The sequence below is a fragment of the Papaver somniferum genome, chromosome 7 (assembly GCF_003573695.1).
Source record: "Papaver somniferum cultivar HN1 chromosome 7, ASM357369v1, whole genome shotgun sequence".
NCBI classification, from domain to species: domain Eukaryota; kingdom Viridiplantae; phylum Streptophyta; class Magnoliopsida; order Ranunculales; family Papaveraceae; genus Papaver; species Papaver somniferum.
Window position 1 is genome coordinate 165,312,277 of NC_039364.1, and position 27,247 is coordinate 165,339,523.

Consider the following 27,247-nt stretch of genomic DNA (forward strand, 5'->3'; position numbering starts at 1 on the left):
CCATTTAAGAGAATAAAAGTGGTGAAAGTACCAATATTGTTAAATCATGCTACAAAAGTCCTTCACAAAACCATGCTTATTCTTGTTTTGTTTTTCATTGAATCCACCTACTCATATGCAATCACAATGTTATCAGTTATGGTAGACATAAAGGCATTCTGTGAAGAATAGTCTTGATTTTAGTGTTTAAAAATTTAGAAATAAGTTTGTAAGACATATTACAAAGTCATATAAGTCTGAAGTCAATAACCTTTTTAGGGAAGTTGAATCAAATAAATGAAATTGTGATTCATCTTTTCCAAGACGTGCTTGGAATGAGAAAAACTCTCAACCATACTAACAAGATCTATACCAGTATTCTCCCATAATATTTGGTTGAATAGGCTTGGAAAGCTATCATGTCATGGTGTAGTCCAAGGCTTCATATAAAAAACAACGACTTTTATTTCATCAAGAATGGGAGTAAACACCCCAATTTGGTACCAAAAAAAAATGTTTTTGTGAATTGAATCTAGCAACATGCGCACCGTGAAATGAAGTATAGTTTGAGAGTAAAATGATACATCCACCGACTACGTTGGACCAAAATAAATCAACTTAGTCCGAACAATTTTGAAAGTCCACTAATTAGTGTCAAAACCCATTAGCTAGACATCTTATATTCTTTTAAAAACCTAAGTTATATGGGCTCCACGTTGCACGATTACCCTCACCCTTCCCTCCCCAAATTGTATAGAAATTCTCTCTTTTTGCGCCATGTCATTCCTAATTTTTCCCTTCTCCCTTGCCATGTCACTTGCCATCTCAACTAAAAAAAACTGAACAAAAAAACTAAAAACAAACCCTAACTTCTTTTTCTCCATTCGTTCTTGTTTGGGAAAAAAACGGTTCAGTCCAAACCCCCCCAAAAAAGAACAGATTAGTCCACCCCGTTCCAATTAAGAACAAATTAGTCCAAAATATGTATAAAGACGCTGCTGACCTCCACATGTGTTTCATAAAGCACACGTGCAGCGAGTGGAAACTGTTTGTAACTGACAAATTCAATATGGACGTGACACGTCGAGCAATTTTAACAAAATATAAAAAATAATTAAAAACAATTTATCTTTTAAACCACTCGTCCAAAATCGACAAACTTTATTTATATATTTGGAAAGCATTTTCCGAGAGTTACAAAAAGAGTACACATATGACTATAATTTTCATTTTTAAAAATTTTTAATCTACATTTGTGTGTACAATTATGTACACCGCTGCAAAGATAAAAAAAAAATCTAAAATCCATGGTAGCCAGACTGCCACCCTAGTCCACACATACTGAGAAAAATATCAGACATGCCAAACTCCAGTTGGATAACATCCATAATAGCCGGACTGCATCGAGGACAAAACAATGAACATAAGAAATCGCAGCTTGAAAAGAAAGTGATTATCCTTTCACCAACATCCACATAAGAAAACAAAGCATAAAAAACGATCAAAATAAAAAGTTAGTTTATGGTCAGAGACACAATCCATGTGGGCATTACTACATAAACTTAATATGGCTTCGAAATATCCCAGTACATTGATTCATTGCACTTTACTGAAAAGAAGATTACTAACATGCACAACAGATCAATCATACTCACACCCAGACCTACTTTTTCATGAGAAATATATTGGTGCATCAATGTATTCATCCATGTGAAACATTCCTAAAACCAATCTTTCATAGCCACAAACAAACCTACTTTTTCATTGAAAATACACTGGTGCACCAATGTGTACACCCCTGCAAAACATGCATAAAATCGATCACATATTCACAATCGGGCACACTTTTCATGGGAATTATACAGGTGCAGCAATGTGTACATCCCTGCAAAACATGTAGAAAAACGATCATTCATAACCACACACAAACCTACTTTTACATGGGAATAAAAGAGGTGCACCAATATGTACACCGCTTCAAAACATGCATAAAGATGATCATTCACAACCACACACAAACCTATTTTTTCATGGGAATTACTTCCTACAGGTGCGCCAATATGTACACCGTTGTAAAACAATGGAATCTAACTTTTTCATAAGATTTACATAGGTGCACCAATATGTACACCGCTGTAAAACATGCACAACGCCAATTATTCATATTAACAATCAACAAGTGTACAATTATATACACATTAACTATCTGCATGTGTATAATTATGTACACATTAAGAATCAATATGTTATTTCATTAAACGAAGGTTGTACTTATCAAATTCAACTAAGAAAGCCTAAATTACACAATCATATTATCAGTTAGGACCAATATTAAGATAGGAATCATCAAGGGAACCAAAGTATACAACTAGAACAAATTACTTGCACCGTGTTGCATCATCTTAGGATGCAAGCATAGCAACATTAGTTATCATATTAAAGATGTAAACAGAAAATAACAATTAAATCTAAAATAAAAGATTCTTGTATAGTAAGAAGAATGTTTACAACTATGTACACATTAATGAGGACAAATGCACAAAATAAATCTATATACCTATAAAGAAGCAAGAGGAGCATCTAGTGTTTACCCTAAATGCAAACTCAATTCCACCAAATTAATGGCAATTGAAACAGTCGTAGTATCCCACTTTTCATTGTTCCCCACTTCAAACTAAACAGATGACCCAGTGGGAGATAAAGGTCTGTTTATCATTGTAATATGGTATATCAACTAAACGAGTGTATAACCATGTGCACGTTAATGATCAACAGGTGTACAACTACGTGCACATTAAAAATTAACATTTGTATAATAATGTCAGCAGGTGTACAACTACGTGCACATTAAAAATTAACATGTGTATAATAATGTACACATTAAGATTCAATGTGTGTACAACTATGTGCACATTAACAATTTAATAGAAAATGTGTACAATCTGTTAAGGCAAGTGTTTAAGAATCACAAAGTATTCAAGATAATACAGTAACACTAACTTAGATCAGTTTGCCTCAAAAACAATCGTCACCTGATTCTCACAGAATTCTTTGTTAGTTATATATGACACGTTAATAACGTGGTATAATGTCGTCATCTAACACTAGAGAAATGACTACTGGAAAGTCCCAATATGCTCAACTAAAGTACTTCATCGTGTTAGATCTTTAAAGTACATTATATTACTACCGTGTAGCTACTTGAGCATTTTTAAAATACATCGGGAAAACAAAACCAACCAAGCCAGAAAAACTGAAAAGACAAAAGGTTTAATCATATACAAATTCAAGAAAAAAAGAAAAGAAAAGAAAAGAGAATTATTGGTACAAGGAGAATGACCACAAACTGAAACAAATACACACACAATAATCTCTACACCTACTATAGCTCAAAAAAATTAAAAACATAGTCAAAAGAAGAACAAAATGTAACTAATAAAACAAAGTAATAAACTTAAATCCCACCGACCTCTGCAAGTCATTAAATTAAACAAAGTGTAACTAATAAAATCTAAGACCAGCCAAGAAGCTAAAGCATTATGGAAGAGAATTATTTGGGATTTCTACGTGAATGTCTATACTATCATGATTGTTCTTCAAAGTTGCAAACGCAGCACAACTACGTAAAAATATATTATATCAAACACTTTGAAATTGAGAGATAATTTCCAGTTAAGTAGCTATAATCACCTTCTAGATTTTATCAAATGAATGCATAAATATTGGCTTACTAATACCTCATGGAATTTCCAGATGTTTCAGTTCACTTTCGGATGCTTTCAAATCAGGGATTCCTTATTATTTCACACCTGAAAAAAAATATGAAATAGCAAATAAAGATTCATTATATACCTCTTTATAATTTTTTAAAAAAATTTCAGCATACATAGTGGCTTCTCCGTGCATTCCTAATTGATTTGCACATGTGTGCCATTAATCACTACTTATTACCAAAATTATATGATTAAAAAGGGATAATCTAGATCTAAACTCTACAGTCTAATGCTAAATTCTTTGCTTATTCACATTTATAATGATTTTCAGATGTAGATGGCACTGAGAGCAACGAGCACATGGGGGTACTTCATTTCCAAGTACATTACTACATGCAAGGTTCATGATTATGATCTAAAACCAATATCAATTAAGTTAATTTACAAATGCTTTTAAATTAGGGATATAGTGTGGATGCCGATTATATATGTGAAGATTGAGATCTAGTTGATTTTGACAGAGAAATTATAAATCAGATGAGACTAAATTCACAATATATTAGAAATTAAAAGAAGAAATTAACAAAACAATGACAAAAACAATTCTAGAACACATAAAAAGTAAATCAGAACCTAGAAGAGCTGAATTAAATATAGAACTTACTTTTATTAACAGATGCAGTCGTATCTTCTTCATTCATCTCTTTCGGTTAATTGTAACTAAAATCACTCTTGAGATTTACATATCAGCGAAATTAAACAACACGAAGAATATGAGATTTCCATCAACTGAATGATAGATTGAGGGCTAAAGGGAGTTAAATAAACTAAATCAGATATTTCCATGAACATATCAAACCTAGAAAATTGAAGAAGAAGAAATCAATCAAATAAACATTAAATGAAAACATCAAAATGCTAACTTGAAGTACGAATCTCAACTGAAAAAACAACACTAAATTGGACCTGTCTCTATTTCTCTCTCCGAAAAACTAAGATCTAAAGAAATGAACAAGAAAACATCAGAGGGTAATTATGAAAGTAAGAAAAAATTGCATTTTCTAAACCGGCTAAAATTTGGACCAACTCGTAGAAATCTGGACTAAACCGTTGGACATGAGGATTTTTTGGACTAGAGAGTACTAGGCCTGAGATGAGTGGACTAAAGCGTCCCAAGCCCAGTAACTTTGGGACTAAACTTCAATTTCTACTTCTTGTTTTCCTCTCTATTCTCTCTACTCTCCTATGGAACCTTACACAACCAAAACAATTTTCCTGCGGCAAGAGAACTTGACAAGGGTTTGATCACTTGAAGTTTACATTAGAGTTTGTTGATTTCCCTCGGGGTTTTTATTTTGTGATGCTGGAGGCAACACTACAATACCCTTATCATCTTTTTTTTTTGGTTCCTCTCCTCCATATCCTATAACCCTAATAACTTTTCTTTTCCATGAAACTCTTTTCTTTCTCATGAAACCCTTCGCATCCAGGAAAAAGGGGTTGGGGTTCAAAGGGATTGAAGATTAGAGAAAGGGTTACACCCTTTTATTTACTGTTTTTGCACCGTTTCTATTAGGTTTCTCAACAATGTCGGATAATATCAGGGTTTTTACTTTCGTATGCCTCTCCACCACCTACACATCTATATTCAAGTTTTTTTTGGGTGAATCTCTTCTGTGATTTACCCTTTTGATTTTACTAATCACTTCTCGGATTTGTTTTGTGAAACAAATGGTAATTGCCAATACAGGTTGGGCATTTTTTTGTTCCATATGGCAAGTTGTATCCTGATCATTGGACAAAAACTGATAGTATGGGTCACGTTTTTATGAGCATGAAGGAGGTTTATTTTCAAGGGAAGTATGAAAATATAACCAAAGATATGAGTCACATTTTTAATATGATTGTGTTGTTGGAATTAGTTGGGAATCAATAAGTTTACGATGTTGCTCATGACAAAGATGTGTAATATTGAAGTAATTTGGAACAATACATGATATGGCAGTATAATTAGTGAAGCCTTTTGGTTATTTTTTACAGGTAAGGGAACTCGATTAGCGGGAATTTAGGAGTTAAAAATGGAGATAACACATGATAAACCTTACGATGGACTTCTTTACTTGGTTTGTATTTCATCTGTTATTAAAATTGTTGAGTTCTTATTTCCAGAAATTTTAATTTATTTGTTTCCCTTCCTTTAAAATTGCATGCAACTAAACATAGCTTTCTTACAGGTTGAAGACTTAGCCTTCTCCATCGAAGTTTATCGGTAAATTAAAGCAGAGGCTAAAGTCCTGTTAGAAAGGGCGCTTATGGATGCTCATAAGGAGCGAGAGAAAAAACACTTTGAAGGGTACATCATACTCGGGTTCATCCCCATCAGCTACTGATATCTCCAAGTGAGATTTCTTCTCTCTTTATGTTAATATACTGACAAATGAACTATTTGCCAAAATTTTGCACTACAGGATTTTTCATACTTCTATTGTGTGCGAGTGCGACTTTCATTTCTTATATTTAAGTTGTTTTAAGGATGCCTGCATGCTCAGAATCCTAAGTAATCTACCACAAGTTCTCTTGCCAAGTTCGTTTACCTTAATTTGAAGCATTTTGAATCATTTCGAATATGCATTTCTCATTACGAAGAGAAAAATTGATAGGTTGATGACCAAACTGTAAATGCAATGATAAGTGTGAATGTGAAGTGCTTTAGTTTGAATTTCTCATCTTCGAATGTTTAAATTTCTCATCTTCGAATGTTAAACAGACAGGGAAAGAGTGAGGAATTAAGTTACAAAATCGCCTTTCTGCATCTTTTTTGTTTAATGATATTTAAGCACATGTAAATGCCGTATCCAGATACATCTGAGATATTTAAATAACCTAGTTTAATTGGGGCCCCCAAAAAACAGTTAGGGGCCTCCCATTAGAGGACAAAAAATGTCATTAAAACCTAATTTGAGTCACCCCTTAACCAAAATATTTTTAAATGGCTAAACTGCCCGTGAATGATTAGTATTAAAACTTGATCAAGTTAAGTTAATTAGTGGGGTTAGATTATGTTAGATTAAAATCAGATTTTAGAATCAATTTTTTTTTTTTTGAGTTGAGAAGAAGAAGAGGAGTAGAGCTGTCAAACGGGCAAGCTAGGGTCAACCCGGCCCTAGCTTGACAAGTCATGGACGGGTTAGTGTCAACCCTAGCCCTAGTACTGTTCATGTACAAGCCCAAAACCCCAACCCTAGCCCTAGACGGGTTGGCTCTGACGGGTTGCGGGTTGGCTGGTAAATTTGACTTTATTATTTTTTTGTGCTAAAAATATGAATATGGTAAACAACCACAAGTCTAAATACTAAAAAGTGCATACTGAAAACAGATTACAGATTCCACAATACAACTAAAACATGATTGAAATGAACCAAACCAAAGTTGTGGAGTGGAATACATATAGACATAGTTACATACATATATAAAACCAAAAAAAAAAAAAATACAAACTTCCACTTTTACTGCCTACCAGTTTACCACAGAGTATCACCTACTAAAAGTCTAAAACACTTCATCACTAGTGAAGAGGAGACCATAATAACAACCAATTCCTTATTCCTGCACAAAAAGTATCATATTCATTAATAAGGAATTAAGGATATAGGTCCAGGATTGTGATTCATATAAGAATCCTCAAAGTGACAGTAACTATTATCTATGTTTGTCCTTTTATATACAAAAGTGGACAAACTAAAGTACTGAACTGAAGCTACCGTCTACTGAACTGACTTTGAAATCTTGAATCACAACCTAAAGGTCCTAAACCCTCATATGCATTCACATATACAATATATATCGTTAGTGTCTCCCTTCATATTTATACAAAAAATAGGAGACAGTGATATCATATGGAAGTCCAAAATATTTCCTAAATCAGTGCCCAAAAAATGTTCTTTTTCCATGTATCTTTGTAATTGTGTCTAGAAGTGTATCACTTCAAGATGCTCCAGTATGAATCTGTAATTTCCAGCAAAAAGTATATCAAACAAAAGGATGTGTTAATGTAAATAAATAGAATTTTCATAATTACCCGCTTTATATCGCTGAAGTACAGATACTAATTAGACGCATAAGAACTTACTGCATCATTGTTGTTTGTTGGCTCAAATGCCAATACATCCTCACTAATATCATTATCTTTCACTTCCTCAACATCAGTTGATGCAGCTCCTACATATAATTGAAGATAAGTAATTATCAATCTCATATATATTGTTAAATAGACTTACAACTAATTTTAAATATTACTCAAGACACTTAGCCTCTTACCGATTCCATATATCCAATCACGAGTTGTTATCAATGCCTCGACACTTTCAGGTGATAAGGAGCTGCGATATCTGTCAAGTACCCTTCCCCAAGGCTAAATGCAGATTCCGAAGCAACAGTTGAAATAGGAATTGATAAAATATCGGTTGCCATTCTTGTAAGATTAGGGTTTCGTAGTTCTTGGCTTCTCCAATACTTCAAGATGTCAAAATCAGTTGACATTGATCCTGATGACTCACTTAGATATTGTTCTAGTTCTGACTTGTCAGATTGTTGACCACCACTTTTTTTTTCCGCGGCAAATTCCTGCATAAAAAAACTTCAACAATTAACTACCAGTTCTATATGGACAGTTATAGAAATGTTCAAGCAGTTAAAATTTAAAGAAATATCACCTGCATAAAAGCACTTCCATTGCGTCCAGAATTCCCACCATTTACAGTACCCGAATTCTGAGTTTCATTGGTTGTTGTCGAACCTCTTAAAGTTGACGCCGTATGATACTCTTTATAGAGTACCGCCATCCTTTTTCTAATAATATCAACTTCCTTCTTCATTTCACGCTCAACAGGATACACCTTTTCTAAAGTAAACTCTACAAATTCAAACTTCAATCGAGGGTCTAAAACGACTGCCATTGCCAATATTGGACTCAATTTTTTCCAATACTTGGCAAATTTTTCTTGCATTTTCTTCGCCATGTTTCTGATGAACTTAATGTCATTAGTTGTCTCTTGATCTAATAATACTTTAATCTGACAAACCCCATCAAAATAAAAATTAGAAGTAGGATACTTGTTTCCAGAGAATAGAGTCGTGAGGTCATAAAAGACCTGGAGAAACTTCGTGACCACTTTGATTTGCTCCCATTCTTCCCCATTAGGAGACTCTGCATAGTCAGGGTCCACCAACCTCAAATGAGTGAAGACTTTTTCATAAGAAATACAACTTTGCAACATAAGATAAGTAGAATTCCATCTTGTCTTAACATCTTGTCGAACACCCATCTTTACTGACATTCCTAAATCGCTGACAATATCCAAGAAATTTTGTTTTCTTCTTTGTGAACCTTTAAGGTACTTCACTGCTAACCTTATCTTGATTACTGCTGGATCAATCTCTGTCAGTCCATCTCTTACAATAAGATTTATTATGTGAGCACAACACCTTATATGAAAGTTTCTTTTCCCAGTATCCGACATAACATTCCTTGCAATGAATCGACTCTTCATTATCTTAACACATGAAGTATTTGATGCAGCGTTATCCAAAGTGATGTTGGTTACTTTTCCTTCAATTCCCCAATCATTTAACATCAGAAATAACTTATCTGAAAGTGCTTGACCAGTATGGGGTGGTGGCAGTGGAAAAAAATTTAAAAGAAACTTCTGCAATACCCAATCTTGATCAACAAAGTGTACTGTTAAACTTATGTATCTAGTGGTGTTGACGGAGGTCCACATGTCTGATGTTAGTCATATTTTACCTGGAGCACATTGTAATTTCTTGCGAATAACTTCTTTTTGGAACTTATGCATTTTAAGAATATCAGACCTTGTAGTATTCCTTGATATGGTTTCAACATCGACATTTAGATAACTACATAACTCCCTAAATTCAGTCCATTCTACACAATTAAAGGGGAGATTTTTACCAATAATTAGTCTTGCAACTAAATCCCGAAACTTTGATTGATCTATTTTGCGTGCACGAGTAGCCAGTTCTCCATTATTTGTAGATAACAAAAGTTGCCCCACATCTTGCATCTTCAGTCTAGGGCACTTCTTTAAATGCCTTGACATAGTTGATGTTCCTCCTTTCTGACTGTCATAAGCATATTCCTTCCTACAATGCTTGCACGTAGCCTTTTCTTTACCATCTTTGTCTCGTGACCAATCAAAATCATTGCATACTTTTGATGTAAATTTCCTTTTCTTTGAAGCATGCTCTTGACTTGTCATCGACTCTACTACTGTGATATCCTCTTCACTCATGACATCGTCATGGTCTTCTTCAACTGACATCTTAGGAAGCTACATAAAGAATTCAAAAATCAAAATTAGTAAGCCTTGAGCTACATCACAGGGGACTAGAGCTGTCAATAATTAAAATCCCAACAAGTACACATCCCAAACTGGCAAAGGCAAAGCCAACAAAAGTATGCTTTTTTACACTTTCATGTAAGCCAAAATAAAACATGTGCTTTCTGATTCTGACATGCTGCATATGGAGTTCATTTCCATTTTCAAAATCAGTAAACCTTTGTAATTCAAATAAATATTCACAAGCATAACGTAAGCAAGCTATGTATTATTAATTTATTATAGATTGACATTAAGAGATAGATTGACATTTAGAGACATGAGTTAACAATAAATGACACAAATTCGTGAAAAGGGGATTGGGGTTCTAAGAATCATTTCCACAAACACCTAACAGTACTTAAAACAAGTTATGCATTAAAAACTTAGAACTACTCACCTAGATTAGGAAAGTAGAAGTAAAATCATCGGCCAATTTTTCCTATTCTTCTTCAACGGTAGTCTAAAGAAAGCCCTAACCCCTGAAAATCAAACAGATAGTTAGAAAAAAAAAAAGATCATTAAAGTTAAACTTAAAGATCAAAATCTAATCTATAACTTAGAAGTGAAAAAACAACCTAAAGGATAAAACTTGGTTAGTTGATTACGAGTAAAGCCCTAACCCTAACCCCTGAAAATCAAACAGAATAACAGATAGTTAGAAAATTAAAAAAAAAATCATTATAGTTAAACCTAAAGATCAAAATCTAATCTAGAACTCAGAATAGAAAAAACAACCCTATTTAGTTTTAAGTTAGAAAAAGAGACGAACACGAATACCTCTGCCTCCAGTCCAGATCTAAAACTTGAAGTCTTGAAGAGAAGTTTTCTGTTTTCTGATTTCTCTTTCTTTTAGAAAACTTAGATAAGAAAGAGAAGTTCCCGGTTACCTGGGTAGCAGGTGAAATTCTACCGAAACCTCCGATTACAGGTTACTATCTTAATTTAACGGGTTGGCTGGTAACCCGCGGGTTAGACCTAGCCCGGCTTGTTTTCTATTAGGGTCAGATATAACAGACCTAGCCCGGCCCGTTTAGGAAACAAGCCCAGCCAAACCGGGTTGAAACAAGCCGGGCTAGGGTCAACCCGCGGACCGGGTTACTAATTGACAGCTCTAAAGAGGAGGTTTTAGAGGAAAAAATAGGGATTTTAGAAATGAGTAATTCAAGTAGGGGAAATGATGTTGGGAAGGTTCAAGCAACAAAGATGATTGTGTTGATGGTAAGATTATCTTAAATTCTCTCATGGATTGGATATATGTCACAACACAGAGAAAGAGTCGTCAATGTCGAGGGATGTATACCTCAACGACTCTATAAAGTCGTCAATGTATTGACACCAAAAATGATGACTCAAACCTGCAACTTTTCCAGGTTATGAAAAATCGTCAGGGTAATATGATATACCCTGACGACTCTTAGCTTGGGTCAGAAAGAGTCGTTATTTTGTGTGTTTATACCAAGACGACTCTGAAATTTTTTGGGACAGAGAGACTGTTTGTTTTTCACGTGGGGTCGTTAACGTTTAAAAAATGATCGTTCATAGAGGATCGTCATAGGTTTCTATATTATGTTAATGACTCTAATCTAGGGTAAAAAATATGAAAACCAGAAATATGATCGTTATCTTGATCATCATATACCCTAACGATTTTTTATGGTCTCTATATGCATATGAAAAATCGTTAGGGTTTAGGCTTGTCGAATTGACGACCCTTTTACTGTAACTGAAATTTTTCGGGTGAATTTTTTTTTTGCTTTTCTTGGAGTCGTTAATGGTGGAGAAGAGAAGAGTCGAGAGGGTGAGAGGGGGAGTGATTTTTTTATTTAGAACTAGAAATGAATTGGGACTTAGGATTAAGGGTTAACAGGATTTTAAGATTATTTTTTAGTGAAGGGGAAAATAGTATTTCCAAAAAAATTTAATACACCCCTGAAAAATTTGGGATGCAATACAATGGATGAGGCCCTAATTGTTTTTTGGGGCCCGATTAAACTAGGTTAAATAATTTCCCTAACAGGTTTACTTGGATTACGTGTACGAGTGGGAAATGGTACATTTCCCCCAAGCATTATGAGTATCTGTGGAGGGCCAAGCAGCCTTGCAATGTGTGTGTCCCAGCTGAGGTTTCTATGCGTGGCACTGCAAAATCCTGTGTATCTATAAAAGTTAATCAGGTAATATTTTCCCCAATTGCAGAATTAGCTCTTTTATTGTATATTCTTTTCTTTCACTCCGTCACAAAGTTGATAATGAAATCAATATTAACTTTTGACATATTTTTATGCATTTTTCACCTTATAGAGTATACAAATATGCCCGAGCGTAGCTGTATAATAGTTTATGACGAAACCAAGCCACACCAAATTAAATAGGGACGGGGCAAAGCGAGGCGAAGCAGAAGCCGAGTTTTATCAAATCGGGACGGGACGAGACGAAACCGAGCTTTACCAAATCAAATCGGGACGGGACGAGGCGAGGCGAAGCACTCTTAATCAAAAAAGATCGCGACGGGCGAGGCAAAGCCGTGCAACACTAAATTAAAAATGCATCGGAACGGGACGAGGCGAAACCGAGCCACACCTAATAAAAAATATGGCTAAAAAAACAACTCGGACACAAAATCTAATCTTATCCTAATAGGTTCACCGAGTCCTGTCCATTCCCAAATGAATACACTAGTCATTCTCATTAGCTAGACGTCTACCCCAACTGTCGACGTACTTTTAACATTAGATTCCTTTATTCCCAAGTATTTCCTTCCAACTAAGATCATGATTTTAAATGAAATCTTTTGTATTTTGGTAATAATAATATCCAATGTGAGAATAATATTTTTTAAAGTGAGTAATAATATTTAGGTTTTAGAGTTCAACCGTTTGTTAAGACAAGCTTGACTCGAAAATTTTTCTTTATAATATTAAATCTACGAAAATCATACGACATAGTCTCATAAAATAGAACGGTAAATGTCGTAATATGATGGTTAAGTTTTCATATACGTCTTTTCTCGCAAATATCTTCGTTTGTTCTCATAAAATCAGCTCTATCAGCATTAGGTTTTAGTGACACGTGGGTAAAGCTAATAATGCATTGCATTTCAATCACATCATTTTCTATCCTCCTAAATGGTTCCCCGGGTCCGAAATTTATCACTTCTAGAGATCTAAGAAGGGTGTTATTTTTAATTTGCATGGAGATTCTTTCTAGACTCCTAGAAAAAGCAGTTTCTGAAAAGAAAATTTCGGGCCTTAAAATAAATAAAGATGCCCAAACATCTCTCATCTTTTCTTCGCAGATGACTGTTTTTTATTCACAAAAGCTAATCTAGGTGAGGCAAAAAATTTATTAGACATCTTATCAAGATTTGGGAAGATTACGGACAGATGGTCAACCTACAGAAATCCGGTATCTACTTCAGTCCCAGAATTCATCCGAAACATGGGAAAATCATTGCGAGAATTCTAAAAGTTCTTTTAGTGACAAAAAATTATAGATATCAGGGAACTCCTCTCTTCTTCGATAAAAATAGAAAAGAAAATTGTGAACCTTTGTTACAAAAATACTATGCCACTCTTCAAGTCTGGAAATCTAAATTGCTCTCTCAAGCTGGCAGAACAGTTCTAATAAAATCCATTCTTCAAGGTTATCCAACTTACCAAATGCAAGTGCTAGCTCTTCCTAAAGAAACGCTAGATCATATGGACAAAATCCAAAGAGATTTCTGGTGAAAAAAAAGACAAGCCCAAAAGCAGAGGAGGATATATTAGGGCTTGGGCCAGCATCTGCAAGCCTATATCCCAAGGAGGTCTTGGAATCAAGAATCCGCACCAGTTTAACATAGCTCTCCTTACTAAACTAGCTAGACGTCTCATCTCAGAGCAAGATCAACTTTGGGCTCAACTTCTCAAAGCAAAATATTTCTCAAACTCATAATCTCTGGAATTCTCTAGATCTTCCAAATTATCTTGGATTTGGACTAGTATAGAAAAAGGTTTGGATCTCATTAAAGGCAATTTTATCTAGCAAGTAAAAAATGGAGCTTCCAAAAAAATTTGGGAAGACAAATGGGTTCCTAGCACATATATTATTCAGAAGTCCATTAATATTCAAGATCCGGTTCCACAGAGGGTAAATGAGTTGATCACTCACGAGAATATACGGGATCAAGAAAAACTTGATACTTATTTTGATCCAAAAATAAAAGCGAAAACCCTAGTTATTACGCTAAAAAGACAAGAACAAGACAAAGTCAGATGGCAACATCATCCTTCAGGAACCTTTTCGGCAAAAAATGTTTATAACTTTCTCATAAACTAAGATCAGAGAGCAATTCATTAACCTGCTTTCCCTGGAAAAAAATGGAAAATCCAAGTAATCCCAATAATAAAATTATTCGTCTGGAAATTAGCTCAAAAAGCACTTCCAACTAACTCAAGACTCGGGGTGCATAATTCAGACATAAACACAGAGTGTCCAATGTGTAATTCCAAAGAGCAAGAATCAGAACAACATCTTTTTCGCGCTTGCCCCTTTGCAAGAGAAATTTGGTTTGGTCTTTCTCTAGAAGCGGTGAACACTAGAATTACTTCGGATTCCATAGAAAATTGGATAAAAGTGTGGATCACGGACCAAAATTTCACTCAACTATCGGATAAAATAGCTATTATATCCTGGTTCATTTGGAAGCACAGATGTTCGGTAGTTTTTGAGAAAATAAATCTGAACCTGATTCACCTTATGGAGCAAATCAAAAAATTTCTATACCAGAATACTCAGGCAAGGATCCAAAACTTAATGAAGATTGAAAAAAGAAATAACCTCAAAGAGAAATAGTCTGACCTATCTTCGGATTGGATAATATTTATTGATACGGCTTTCAAAAAAGAAGATTCGACCATGGGATATGCTTTTTTACTTTATTTTGTGGACAACGAAACATTTATGTATATTGAAGCTGGTTCGGAGTGGGTCTCCTCAGCCTTTCATGCATAATCAAAAGCTTCACTAAATGCATCTTCATGGTTAAGTAAAAATATATTATCCATTGTCTCAATAGTAACAGACTGCAAAACTTTGGCGGAGACGATCAACAAGTCTTTCTAAGATTCTTCTTGGAGTGCGGATAACACCATACAAGAAGTGAACTCAATACTGAAGAAACTTAGAAACTTCCGCAAGCCCAGGTAAAGTATATAAACAGGAAATATAACTCTGCGGTGGACCACATAGCAAAAGAAGCTCGAGTAAAGCATCTTCGGCACATGTTCTCTCACATGCAGCACATGGTTTTAAAATCTAGTGTTATTTCCAATATTTTGATAAAAATGAGATTTTAAACATGTTGTACTATATTTCTTGATTAATATAATTCTTATTTACATTAAAAAAAAAAAAAAAAAAAAAAAAAAAAAAAAAAAAGAGTTCAATTGTTTGATCTTAGGAATTCAATCATAGGGTCCTAGTTGATTGGAAGAGACTATAAATAGGGAGCTATTTCACGAGGTAAGGGAAGGAAAATTTTTGAGAGAGAAAAAGGTGTATTCGTTCGAGAGAGTTTATAGCTAGCGGTATAGGAAGGAGAACAGTGAGACTAAAAATTCATTTTGAAACAGTAATAAACGGTTTCTAGATCCCAGACGCGGAAGCATCAGTTGTTGGTTCGTAATCTTCCAAGTTACATTTCATCAATTCGGAAGCAGGTATAAAGCATAATCATATTCAACATTATGGAGCGTTTTCTGTATTTTTTATGTAGTCATGTTAACGTCAATAAATAAATAAAATTCCATTCATCTGTTGCTTAGGTACTCAAAGTGTTTTTTTTTTGTTTTTTTCTTTTTGATGCCCTTGATTAGTGGTCCCTAGACTACATCCAAATTCCTTAAATTGGAATGGATTTTAGGAATTACAGGGTTCGAATCCCTACCTCCACAGTGGGAAGAGCATGCCAACCACCAGACCACTTGGTGATTGGCACGTACTGAAAGTGTTAATTCTTTTCAATATAAGATCACTACTTAATTTTATGGGATTTGTTAAGTGTTGACTTTATTATTTGTCATCCGTTTATAAGATAATTACTCATGCATCATCTCAATATATATATATATATATTTATTAGTATATAGTATATAAAGTACAGTTGTCGGGCTAACTTAGCCTATGTTAATGGCGGTCAGGATTTGTTTTGGGGAAGGATAAATCTATGTCTGTGGTTGTCTAGACCACACCCGTTGCCCACACGTGTGTCTTGGGGAATAATGGTATCGTGGTTACGCCCTAACTCCTTGGTGAATACTTCTTGGTGTAAATTCCGTTTGGTACACGTGCGGTGTTGCCCTCTTGCTACCACACGTGTGCAAGTAGGAAAAAAAGAAAAAAAACGATTGAGCGTGGTCGTTGTGTTCTTTTCTGTGACATTGTAATGTTCGCCTCATCCATCCATAAAATAAGAAAAAAAATCCACTTTTCTTTGCGTGCTTGTTTGTCCCCTGTTAAGTGAATGTGTGCTATTGATGTTGGCATGAATGTGATTGTTTTGTCTTTACCAACTATCTCTCTAAGTTGTGTTCTGCTGCATTCGTGTGAGTTCTTGTCAAAGCATTTACTGACTAGGTGTTGAGAGATTAATAATTGTCGTTCAATATGTTAGTGATTGTGTTCGGTATTGATTTCGTTATATGAAGTTTGTTCGCATGCTATCAGTGATTAAGAAAATACTTTTCTGATTGGCCTATACGCTATGACAACATGTCTTGCTTAATAATAACAATGCTATGTTGATTAATGATGGGTGATAAAAAATCTGTTGGTGTTCTCTGTTCCATGATTTGATATCTAGATTTTGAACGGGTCCCTAGCTCAGCTGGTCATCCCGTTCTCCAAAAATTTAATGCGATTCAGGAGGTCACAGGTTCGAGTCCCCAATGACGTAATATTGCAGGAATTAACATGGAAGGTAGTGTTAGTTTGCCTCCCTTGTGATACAATTTCAGCCCCCCTCCCGCCGTTTCAGCTCCCTTGGCTAGGTTACCCATGAGACTCGCTGGTAGATTAGCCTTCCAACTAGTTTCATGTAATAATATCCATCCAATAATATAATAATAATAATAATAATAGTTGATAATAATAATAATAATAATGGAGTTAGTACCCGTGCTACGCACCGGGCGGACTCGAAAACCATTTACCATATTTTTGATTTGGTGTGACGTGGCTTTGTCTCGCCCCGTCACGCTTGTTTTATTTGGTGTTGCAGGTATTTTCCCAACCCCATTGCGATGCATTTTTGATTTGGTGTGGCTCAGGTTCGTCTCGCCCTCGTTGCTTAGGATCTTTGATTTGGTGTTGCCCGGTTTCGCTTCGCCCCGTCCTGATGCATGCTTAGGATTTTTGTTTTGGTGTGGCTCGGCCTCGCCTCGCCCCGTCACTTAGGATCTTTCATTTGGTGTATGCATGCTTAGGATTTTTGATTTGGGGTGGCTCGGTTTTGTCTCACCCCGTCCCGTTATATGCTTAGGATTCTTGATTTGGTATGGTTTGGTTTTGCCTCGCCTCCGTCGTTTAGGATCTTTAATTTGGTATGGCTCGGCTTCGCCTCGCCCCTGTCGCGATGCATTTTTTATTCACATCGTGCATACTTGGATAAAGAACGAATGTCCATAAAAAAGAATTCACTTGGAGCTCATGACAATCCTATAGTTCAATGATCCGAAAAACCAAAAATGAGAAAATTTACAAAGAGTCATTATAAAAGTGAGAGAAGAAATTAAAACCAAAGGATATATCAAAATCAAACTTGATGGGTCGCAATAACGTTCACATTCCAGAGAGAGTTACAGAGAACTACTGTCATAAAACAATGATTTTCCTGCTTTTTTACATGCTCCAACTGCTATAGTAGTACTCACAGCAAGTTAAGATTAATTACTGAAAATAGTGGAAAATAAAACAAAACCCAATAGGCCAAAACAATAATCTTAGGTAGTTCTGCACATGTTTGGTGAATAAAAATCTTTAGTAGCATCTGAAATTTTACATTTCGTGTATCATTTTCAAGTCATATAAATTACATAAAGGAACCACAAACTAACCTTCCATGGTTAAATAGAAAGAAACAAATGTGGGCAGATCTACGATGCACTTGAAGTGGCCTTTTTTTTATAATTACATTCTAAGTAGTAGCTAGGTTTAAGTGTAACGTTGTCCTCCTTGTATAAGGTGTCTGAACTAAAAGTGGATATTTTGGGATGACAACAGGCTAGTAAAGCTTTCGATTTGAATTAGAAAGCTACTTAAATGAGTACCACCGGTTACTACCATGCTAGTTAGTCTTTTTCATACAGGTGTGCAAATAAATTTTTGAAAAACACAAAATTTTTACCTTCTCCTCGGCTTTCAGTGCAACAACAGCTGCAGCAGCTGTAACGCCTGATGAAGCAGAGACAGCGATGACAGCACTACCACCACCTCACCAAGCCAGAGTTGGTGATCAAGTCTTTGACGTTCCTCTTCTCAATCAACTTAGCAAAGAGGCTGAGCTAGCAAAGATAGCTATCTTTTATGCCTGTTATCCGACCTGCAATAAGATAATCCAATTATGTATGAAACCTCTACACGAATTCTCTAATAATTTATATTTCCATGCATCTTCCTAATACTTCATATAGTTTCGCGTTGTTTGTCTACGGAACAACTTTACCTTATTCTATGATGTATTCTATCAGTTTAGTAAGCATCATTTATTGTTCCGTGTAGATGAGCACATGTGAATTCATATGCTTTGTATAAGGAATTTCACGTGACTAAATTAATTGGCTGATGATGCTAGGATCTATTAGTATGGCTAAAGAACTACAAATGCATAAGTGAATAAATAGAGCCATAATTACCACTCAATCTTTGATATGTTTTTGGAGGGTCTCTTTTCTGACAATTCCACCTGATTCTACCAAGTCTACTACTAACTCGAATCACTTTTATCTACTGAACTCAGATGATTCCTAGTGTTCTTCTTGAGTTTCTAATTGAAACATGATACTTCAAACACGTCCACAAATCTCAGGCACCAGTATCAATTTTTAGTTCAGGCAATTAAGCAAACAGTTGTTGAGCACAATGCAGTGTTGTTGTTGTTGTTGCATCAAGAGTCACCTTTTATGGCTCTCCAAATTCCGACACAATACAAACTAAACACACACACACCAATATTCAGAAGCCATTCGACATACACAAATCTTCACATTCAATCCAGATTATCAGTGACAACACCATCATCTTCTCTTTCTATCTCTCGGCTAAAACCCAACCAAATCTTCGTGCAACTGTTGTTTGAGAATAACCCATTGTAAACTCCCCCGAAATCAGTCACTGAACAGCACAATCTCCAAGCTTTCTTCGTGTTCGAAAGCTTTTGTAAATTTTCTGCAATTTCAAAACAGCCATTTTGTTTAAGAAGAAAAGTATGTCCGGAGAAAAGCAATTGCGGTTTTTTCTTCTTCTTCTTAAACAAAATGGCCATTTTGACAGCTTTATGAGGCATTTTGGTATGCGTATGAGATCATGTCACACACTCAGATTGCTACAAACACAAACTGATGAGGTCTTAAACGTGTTTGCCTGTTCTGATACCAAATGAAAAAGCGGGGTTCAACAACACCACCCAATATTTCGCTTAGCAGTCTGTATGGACTAACTCCGAAATACTTTGCTAGAGAATCAACTAGGCAGTCAGACTTAATCTAGATAAAAGTATCTCAAGAAGTTAATATCTCTCTCTTGATTTGATTTTTACTCAAGCTAAAAACAATAGCGAGTCTTTATCAAATACAATGAATACTTGGACGGTATCAAAGACCAATGCCCAAGGATCAATCAATATCAGTCAAAACCAAAGGTTGGATTTCCAATTGATGATCACGAACGCACAACCTGTATTATTCAATTATATAAAATATAATGCGGAAAAGAAATAACACAGACACCAGAAATTTTGTTAACGAGGAAACCGCAAATGCAGAAAAACCCCGGGACCTAGTCCAGATTGAATGCACACTATATTAAGCCGCTACAGACACTAGCCTACTGCAAACTAACTTCGAATTGGACTATAGTTGAACCCCAATCAGTCTCCCACCGATCCAAGGTACAGTTGTACTCCTACGCCTATGATCCCAACAGGATACTGCGCACTTGATTCCCTTAGATGATCTCACCCACAACCAAGAGTTGCTGTAACCCAAAATCACAGACTTGATAATAAACAGACCTGTCTCACACAGAAAAGTCTATCAAAGGATAAATCTGTCTCCCACAGATAAACCCTAGGTTTTGTTCCGTCTTTTGATATAAAATCAAGGTGAACATGAACCAATTGATAGTTCGGTATTATATTCCCGAAGAACGGCCTAGATTAATCAATCACCTCTCTACAATCCTTCCTGACTACACAAGCGGATTGTCGAGGAATCACAAACAGTGAGACGAAGATGTTTGTGACTTATTTATCTTGCCTATCGGAGAACTCTCACGATCTCAAGCCAATCAATCGATTGTACTCGTACGATAGAAGATGCAAGATCAGATCACACAACTACGATAAAGTAGTATCGGTCTGGATTCACAATCCCAATGAAGTCTTTAAGTCGTTAACCTGATTTTAGAGAAGAAAATCAAAGGTTAGTGGAGATCGACTCTAGCGGGCGCACTAGTAGCACACAGACGTGTGGGGATTAGTTTTGCACAATGCTAGATGTCTCCTTTATATAGCCTTCAAATCATGGTTTTTCCTTAGTTACAAAGCAATCCTTATTCACCGTTAGATGAAAACCTGATTTAGATTCAAGCTAATATTTCTCAACCGTTAGATCGAAAACTTAGCTTGTCACACACACTTGGGTAGACGTTTACTGGGTTCGTGAAAACCATGCCCAAACGTGTACGTGTATGTTGGTTCAACATAGTAACCCAAAAGGTTAACCATATGAGCATTTCATATTAACCTTGTTCTTCTTCACCATAACTAGTTCAATTGACTCAAATGAACTAGTTAAAGAGTTGTTCAATTGCTATGAGATCTTATGTAACTACACAAGACACAATTGAAACAAAGATGATTCGATTCGATTGAATCGGCTCATGAACATTATAGCCACGGTTTGCATAAAGTATTCCTTAGTAATTTAATGTTTCATGTTCAGAGCACATCTTTAGATCATAACCTCTTAAGTTCACAAACAAGTTCGCGGACTTAATTTAATCGGTTGAGTTTTCCAAACTCAGCAGAAGTTCTTGGAAAGAGAACTTCCGCCAGTTCGCGGACTTAGTACACAAACGAGTTTTGGAAAATCCAGCAAAAATTCTCGGTCGAGAACTTCCGACAGTTCGCGGACTGAGTCTGCGGACTGGGTTTGCGGACTTGGAAAGCCAATTCAACAATCCTCCCGATTTCTCTTGATCAACAAAGTTCGAAAACTTCGGTTCAAGGAATACATGGTTATGTAATCTAAACTCTCATTTCAATCTTTGAGACATTCTCAGAGGACGCTATGTAGTCGTTATTCACAGACCAATTCACGTCGGAGCAATTCTCAAAGTGATTGAAACTTTTCATGACTTTCGTCACTAGGTGAAGATAAACTTGATCAAAGCGAAACGCTTTACCAACACACGATTTCGAGATAAAAGATAAGTAATGAATGCTCAGCTCGAAACATCAAATGTGTATGATCTAGTCTATATAGCACACGACTTTTGTCTCATAAGAAGTAGGAGATAGAAGAGATAGACTTTTGAGTGATAGATAAGTTCAAGTCTCCACATACCTTTTTGTTGATGAAGTTCCACGGTTCCTTGTATAGATCTTCTTCGTTGTATGATGAATCGCCATGAAGTCCTTGAGCTCAACTACACTTTTCTATCCTAGTCCGAGACTTAGCTATGTAGGCTAGAAATCAAGACTTATACTTTTGATCACTAACATTGACAAACATGCTTGAGATAGCAACACATGCGAGGTTGACCGAGCTATGCTCTAACAATCTCCCCCTTTGTCAATTTTAGTGACAAAATTATTAATACATATGGAACACAAAAAAGATAAACTTTAGCGGCTCCTATTCCATAGTCTAATCTTCAACGTTCCTTGAAATCTTCATCCTTCCAAGTACTCCAATGATCCCAAAGGTTGTAAGTTTAGCACCATCGTTGTTGAAGATCCATAGCTATAACAACGAGAGAAATCGAGATTCTCGATCATTATTATACATTATCATAGTATTATTATATAACATCAAAGTCCAATTGTATCACGACTTTAACAATAATACTACGGTGATATGTATCACTCCCCCTTAGTCAATACTCCATCTCGATCATGGAAACCACCCCCCCTACACAATGATCCGAAAACCATGTAGTGTGAACTACAATATTTCTCCCCCTTTTTGTCAATAAAATTGGCAAAGGTACAAGAATGGGATCATAATGAAATTTCCACAAGAGACATTTCATGACCAAAAGAAAAATACATACCAACTTAATTTAGATGCAATCTAATAGCCTAAGCTAAAAACATTCATCAAGTAGTTTTAAGATGCAAGATAACCCCTATAAAATTCCACAGCCGCACTCCCCGCAAGATATTACCATTAAGCACAAGTTCAAAAGAACTCTCCCCCATTTTATGTCATTCCCGAGAGAACAACAAGAGCGACCTTAATTTCAAAAGAAAAGAAGGATTTTTTATTGGACACCAAAAACCATAGGAATGATTTTCTATATCCAAAGCTCAACCAAATTAACCACAAGTAAACCCATGATTAATTCAATTGGAATACGCAACTAAATCAAACCACAAAAGTGATCAATTTAATTGAAAGTGCTAAACATAAGTAAACTCACGGAGCTACGACTAAGTCAATTACACGGAGATGACTAACTTATCCGTTCAAATACTCAACATAAGGAAAACCTTACGGAATATATGACTACATTAACCAAAGAACATGATAGTGTAGCCTTTCATATACTTAACACAAGAACTTGTGGAATATATGAAAACTCAACTAGATTAATTACAAGAGAACCTATAATTAATCTAATTGGAATACAAACAACCAAACTAATCATTGAAGTAATCAATTTAATTATTTTGGGCTCAACATAAGAGAACTTATGGAACCCTGACTAAGTTCATCATAGAATATGACAACCTTAACCGTACATGTACTCAACATAAGAAAGAAGACTTATGGAGTACTAACTAAATAACCAAACTAGTTGATTAATTTAGTTTCTAATGCTCGACATATAGCATCTTATGGAACAACCAACAAAGCCAAGGTAAATCGACTTAGTTGTAAGGTGCTCAACATAAGGCACACAATGGAGCCTTCACGGTAAAACATAATAAAATGGATCAATGAAGATCAATACCGTGGATAACATACAAGGATTTATTCTATTTTCCATCATAACGACATAATAGACTTTATCCTTGTTGAACAAAAGATTTCATCCTATTTTCCATCAAATACATGATTGCATAGGCATATATTTTGTATATGTCAAAAGTCCATTCGTCCTTTCATCAATACGAATACTGATTCATGAACGACTTTACTTTTGACTGCAATATGGGACCTTCAAGTTCACGAACGTAAACAATACATATCCCATAAAAATATTGCAATATCACAAACCATTAAAATACTGCAATAAACATCATCCTCCAAATATTTTTAGAATTTAATAACAATAAACCTAAAAAATAAACATAAGAAGATGAAAACAAAAATAGCTATGTGTAGTCACAATCATCGCTATTCAAAGCACTAGTTATTCTTCCAACTAATCCAAAAAGAAGACTTACTATGCATATAAGACTCAGTTTTCCTTGATGATTTCATACCTCTGAAATGGTCCATCAAAGTAGGAGTCACTGATATCCTTGACCCTGTTGACCGTAGAGACACCATGTTCAAAAGTTAGAACGTTGAATTTTTGATCAATAGTGCGAGCATAATTACGAGCCTTTGCACAATCAAGGATAACTTTCTTATGATTTTTGATCAAGATATTCTGAGTACCAAGGATTTTCGCATGTCCATCAATCAGCTGGTTTATCTGCAATTGGAGGTTAGCCAGTTCATTCTTAACTTCATTTTGAACACTAATCAAATCCTTGACAGATTCACCAATCCAAGTGTTATACTCTTTTCTTTCAAGCATCTTCTTCCGTATAAACTCTTGACCAGAACCACATCCTTTGAGATCATCCTCAACCAAGGGGTTAACTTCTTCTTTGGGAACAGATTCCATAGTCCTCCTTTCTGAAGAAAAATGAAATACATATAAGATTTATATATGTTCGTGAATGCCCTGGCTAGAAACCCTAGAGTTCTTTGAGGAGATACGGGCGTTCGTGGGCCGACCAAAAACCATTTGCCCTAAAATTGATATTGCACACTACGTAGCTTTCAAAAATCCTCCATCCCAAAATCATAGAGACAAGAAGACAAAGCGAAATGGGTAAAACAGCAAAGACAAGAAAAATATATCACAATACTTGAGCATCTCTCAAATCCTCATCCTTGTATCTCTCAAGTTAAACACAAGAATGGACCATTCTGCTGCTATGTAGCAGAGGGAGACATAGTCTCACCATAGGTTCTGAGAGAGTAGATGTAATTTCTTTCAGGATGTCTTATTACAACATTTCTAGTCCTTTCACTGCAACTTCTAGGGAAAAGGGTCCGTCTAGCATTTCTTCTGGGAATCACAGGCGAGAAACCCTTCTGATGACAAAGTCTAGGACCTCTAGAAATAGGTTCTAGGGGATTTTCTGAAATTCGTCTTCACACACTAGACTTAGATTTATCATATGTGTTCTTATAAGTACAGGACATACTTTCATTGGTAACACGTGGATTTACAAATGTCCTGTAATGATTTCTAGGAGAGAGATCATTTTTATAAGATGCCTGGTTTCCTGTGAACGGGACCTTCACTGTAGTAGTCGTCCGACTATTTACTCCATTGACAGTAGAAAGAAGCAACTTGTGAAGTTCAGAAACACGTTTCTTTCTAGCAAAACAATGGATAACATAGTGATTTTTTTTTACACATAAGGTACAAATTCGTGGAAGAGAAGCAACAACCGGTACTTGTTTAAACTTCATAGCCACCGGAGAAGATTGTAAGTTATGAAAACCTTTCTTGGCACAATCTTTTTCTGGAGAAAATTTCATTCTGTAAAGTAATTCATGAGAATTAGTTTGTGCAGAAGAATTTTTCTTTAAGACTGAGTTTTCCTTTTCCAAGGATTCGCACTGTCCATGGGCTAAGACAAGCGGTGCTTCAAGTTTCTCCTTCTCAACACGAAGTCTGTCTAGATCAGATGAATGCGTCTTGATCAAACAATTTTCTCTAATTGATCCTTCTTTGACCAGCTTTTCAAGATCACAAATCTTTTCACGTCGTATGTTGTTTTCTTGAAGAAGTTTCTCAATTTCCTTAGAGAATGACCCTATAATGTTGTAGAGTACTTGCTCACGATCAATAGACTTTTCGAATTCATCCATGAGCTGTACATGATCCTTGAGATCAACAAGCTCTGTGGAATTTTTTGAAATTCTGATGAGCTCCATTTCATCTATTGCCATTATGTCCAAAGTCTCATTGGAGGAAGAATGACCAACAGATGATGGAACAGTCTTCGTACCTCGGGATTCGGAAGAATCATCTAAGGAGTGACCCTTTGAGGTATTTCCGAGACGCTTGACAAAGTTGACAACTTTGGGAGGCATTTTGTTATGCGTATGAGATCTTGTCCACAGACTCAGATTGCTACAAACACAGACTGATGAGGTCTTAAACGTGTTTGCCTGCTCTTATACCAATTGAAAAAGCGGGGGTCTAACAACACCACCCAATATTTCGCTTAGCAATCTGTATGGACTAACTCCGAAATACTTTGCTAGAGAATCAACTAGAGAGTCAGACTCAATATAGATAAAAGCATATCAAGGAGTTAATATCTCTCTCTTGATTTGATTTTTACTCAAGCTAAAAACAATAGCGAGTCCTTATCAAATACAAGGAATACTTGGACGGTATCAAAGACCAATGTCCAAGGATCAATCAGTATCAGTCAACAACCAAAGGTTGGATTTCCAATTGATGATCACGGACGCACAACCTGTATTATTTCAATTATATAAAATATAATACGGAAAACAAATAACACAGACACCAGAAATTTTGTTAACGAGGAAACCGCAAATGCATAAAACCCCCGGGACCTAGTCCAGATTGAATGCACACTGTATTAAGCCGCTACAGACACTAGCCTACTGCAAACTAACTTCGGACTGGACTATAGTTGAACCCCAATCAGTCTCCCACCGATCCAAGGTACAGTTGTACTCCTACGACTCTGATCCCAGCAGGATACTGCGCACTTGATTCCCTTAGCTGATCTCACCTACAACCAAGAGTTGCTGCAACCCAAAATCACAGACTTGATAATAAATAGATCTGTCTCACAAAGAAAAGTCTATCAAAGTATAAATCTGTCTCCCATAGATAAACCCTAGGTTTTGTTCCATATTTTGATATAAAATCAAGGTGAACAGGAACCAATTGATAATCCGGTCTTATATTCCCGAAGAACAGCCTAGATTAATCAATCACCTCTCTACAATCCTTCCTGACTACACAAGCGGATTGTCGAGGAATCACAAACAGTGAGATGAAGATGTTTGTGACTTATTTATCTTGCCTATCGGAGAACTCTCACGATCTCAAGCCAATCAATCGATTGTACTCGTACGATAGAAGATGCAAGATCAGATCACACAACTACGATAAAGTAGTATCGGTCTGGCTTCACAATCCCAATGAAGTCTTTAAGTCGTTAACCTGATTTAAGAGTAGAAAATCAAAGGTTAATGGAGATTGACTCTAGCGGGCGCACTAGTAGCACACAGACGTGTGGGGATTAGTTTTGCACAATGTTAGATGTCTCCTTTATATAGCCTTCAAATCAGGGTTTTGCCTTAGTTACAAAGCAATCCTTATTCACCGTTAGATGAAAACTTGATTTAGATTCAAGCTAATATTTCTCAACCGTTAGATCGAAAACTTAGCTTGTCA

The 27,247-nt window shown here is 35.8% G+C and overlaps 1 protein-coding gene and 2 long non-coding RNA genes across 3 annotated transcripts; all 3 read right to left on the reverse strand.

Moving 5' to 3' along the window:
- Nucleotides 1–7,676: 7,676 nt before the first annotated feature.
- On the reverse strand, nucleotides 7,677–8,710 carry LOC113295499 (zinc finger BED domain-containing protein RICESLEEPER 2-like). Its single transcript, XM_026543829.1, has 5 exons — nucleotides 8,405–8,710; nucleotides 8,160–8,315; nucleotides 8,010–8,103; nucleotides 7,822–7,910; nucleotides 7,677–7,697 (listed from the first exon to the last, which is right to left on the reverse strand). The coding sequence occupies exons 1-5, from the start codon at nucleotides 8,708–8,710 to the stop codon at nucleotides 7,677–7,679; spliced, it is 666 nt and encodes a 221-aa protein (XP_026399614.1).
- Nucleotides 8,711–9,005: 295 nt separating this feature from the next.
- Nucleotides 9,006–10,719, reverse strand: LOC113296886. The gene is made up of 3 exons (XR_003333188.1): nucleotides 10,669–10,719; nucleotides 10,491–10,565; nucleotides 9,006–9,030 (listed from the first exon to the last, which is right to left on the reverse strand). It is a non-coding gene; the product is annotated as an uncharacterized LOC113296886 (long non-coding RNA).
- A 6,665-nt stretch (nucleotides 10,720–17,384) lies between these two features.
- On the reverse strand, nucleotides 17,385–19,579 carry LOC113293145. The gene is made up of 3 exons (XR_003332071.1): nucleotides 18,985–19,579; nucleotides 18,477–18,671; nucleotides 17,385–17,788 (listed from the first exon to the last, which is right to left on the reverse strand). It is a non-coding gene; the product is annotated as an uncharacterized LOC113293145 (long non-coding RNA).
- Nucleotides 19,580–27,247: the final 7,668 nt, after the last annotated feature.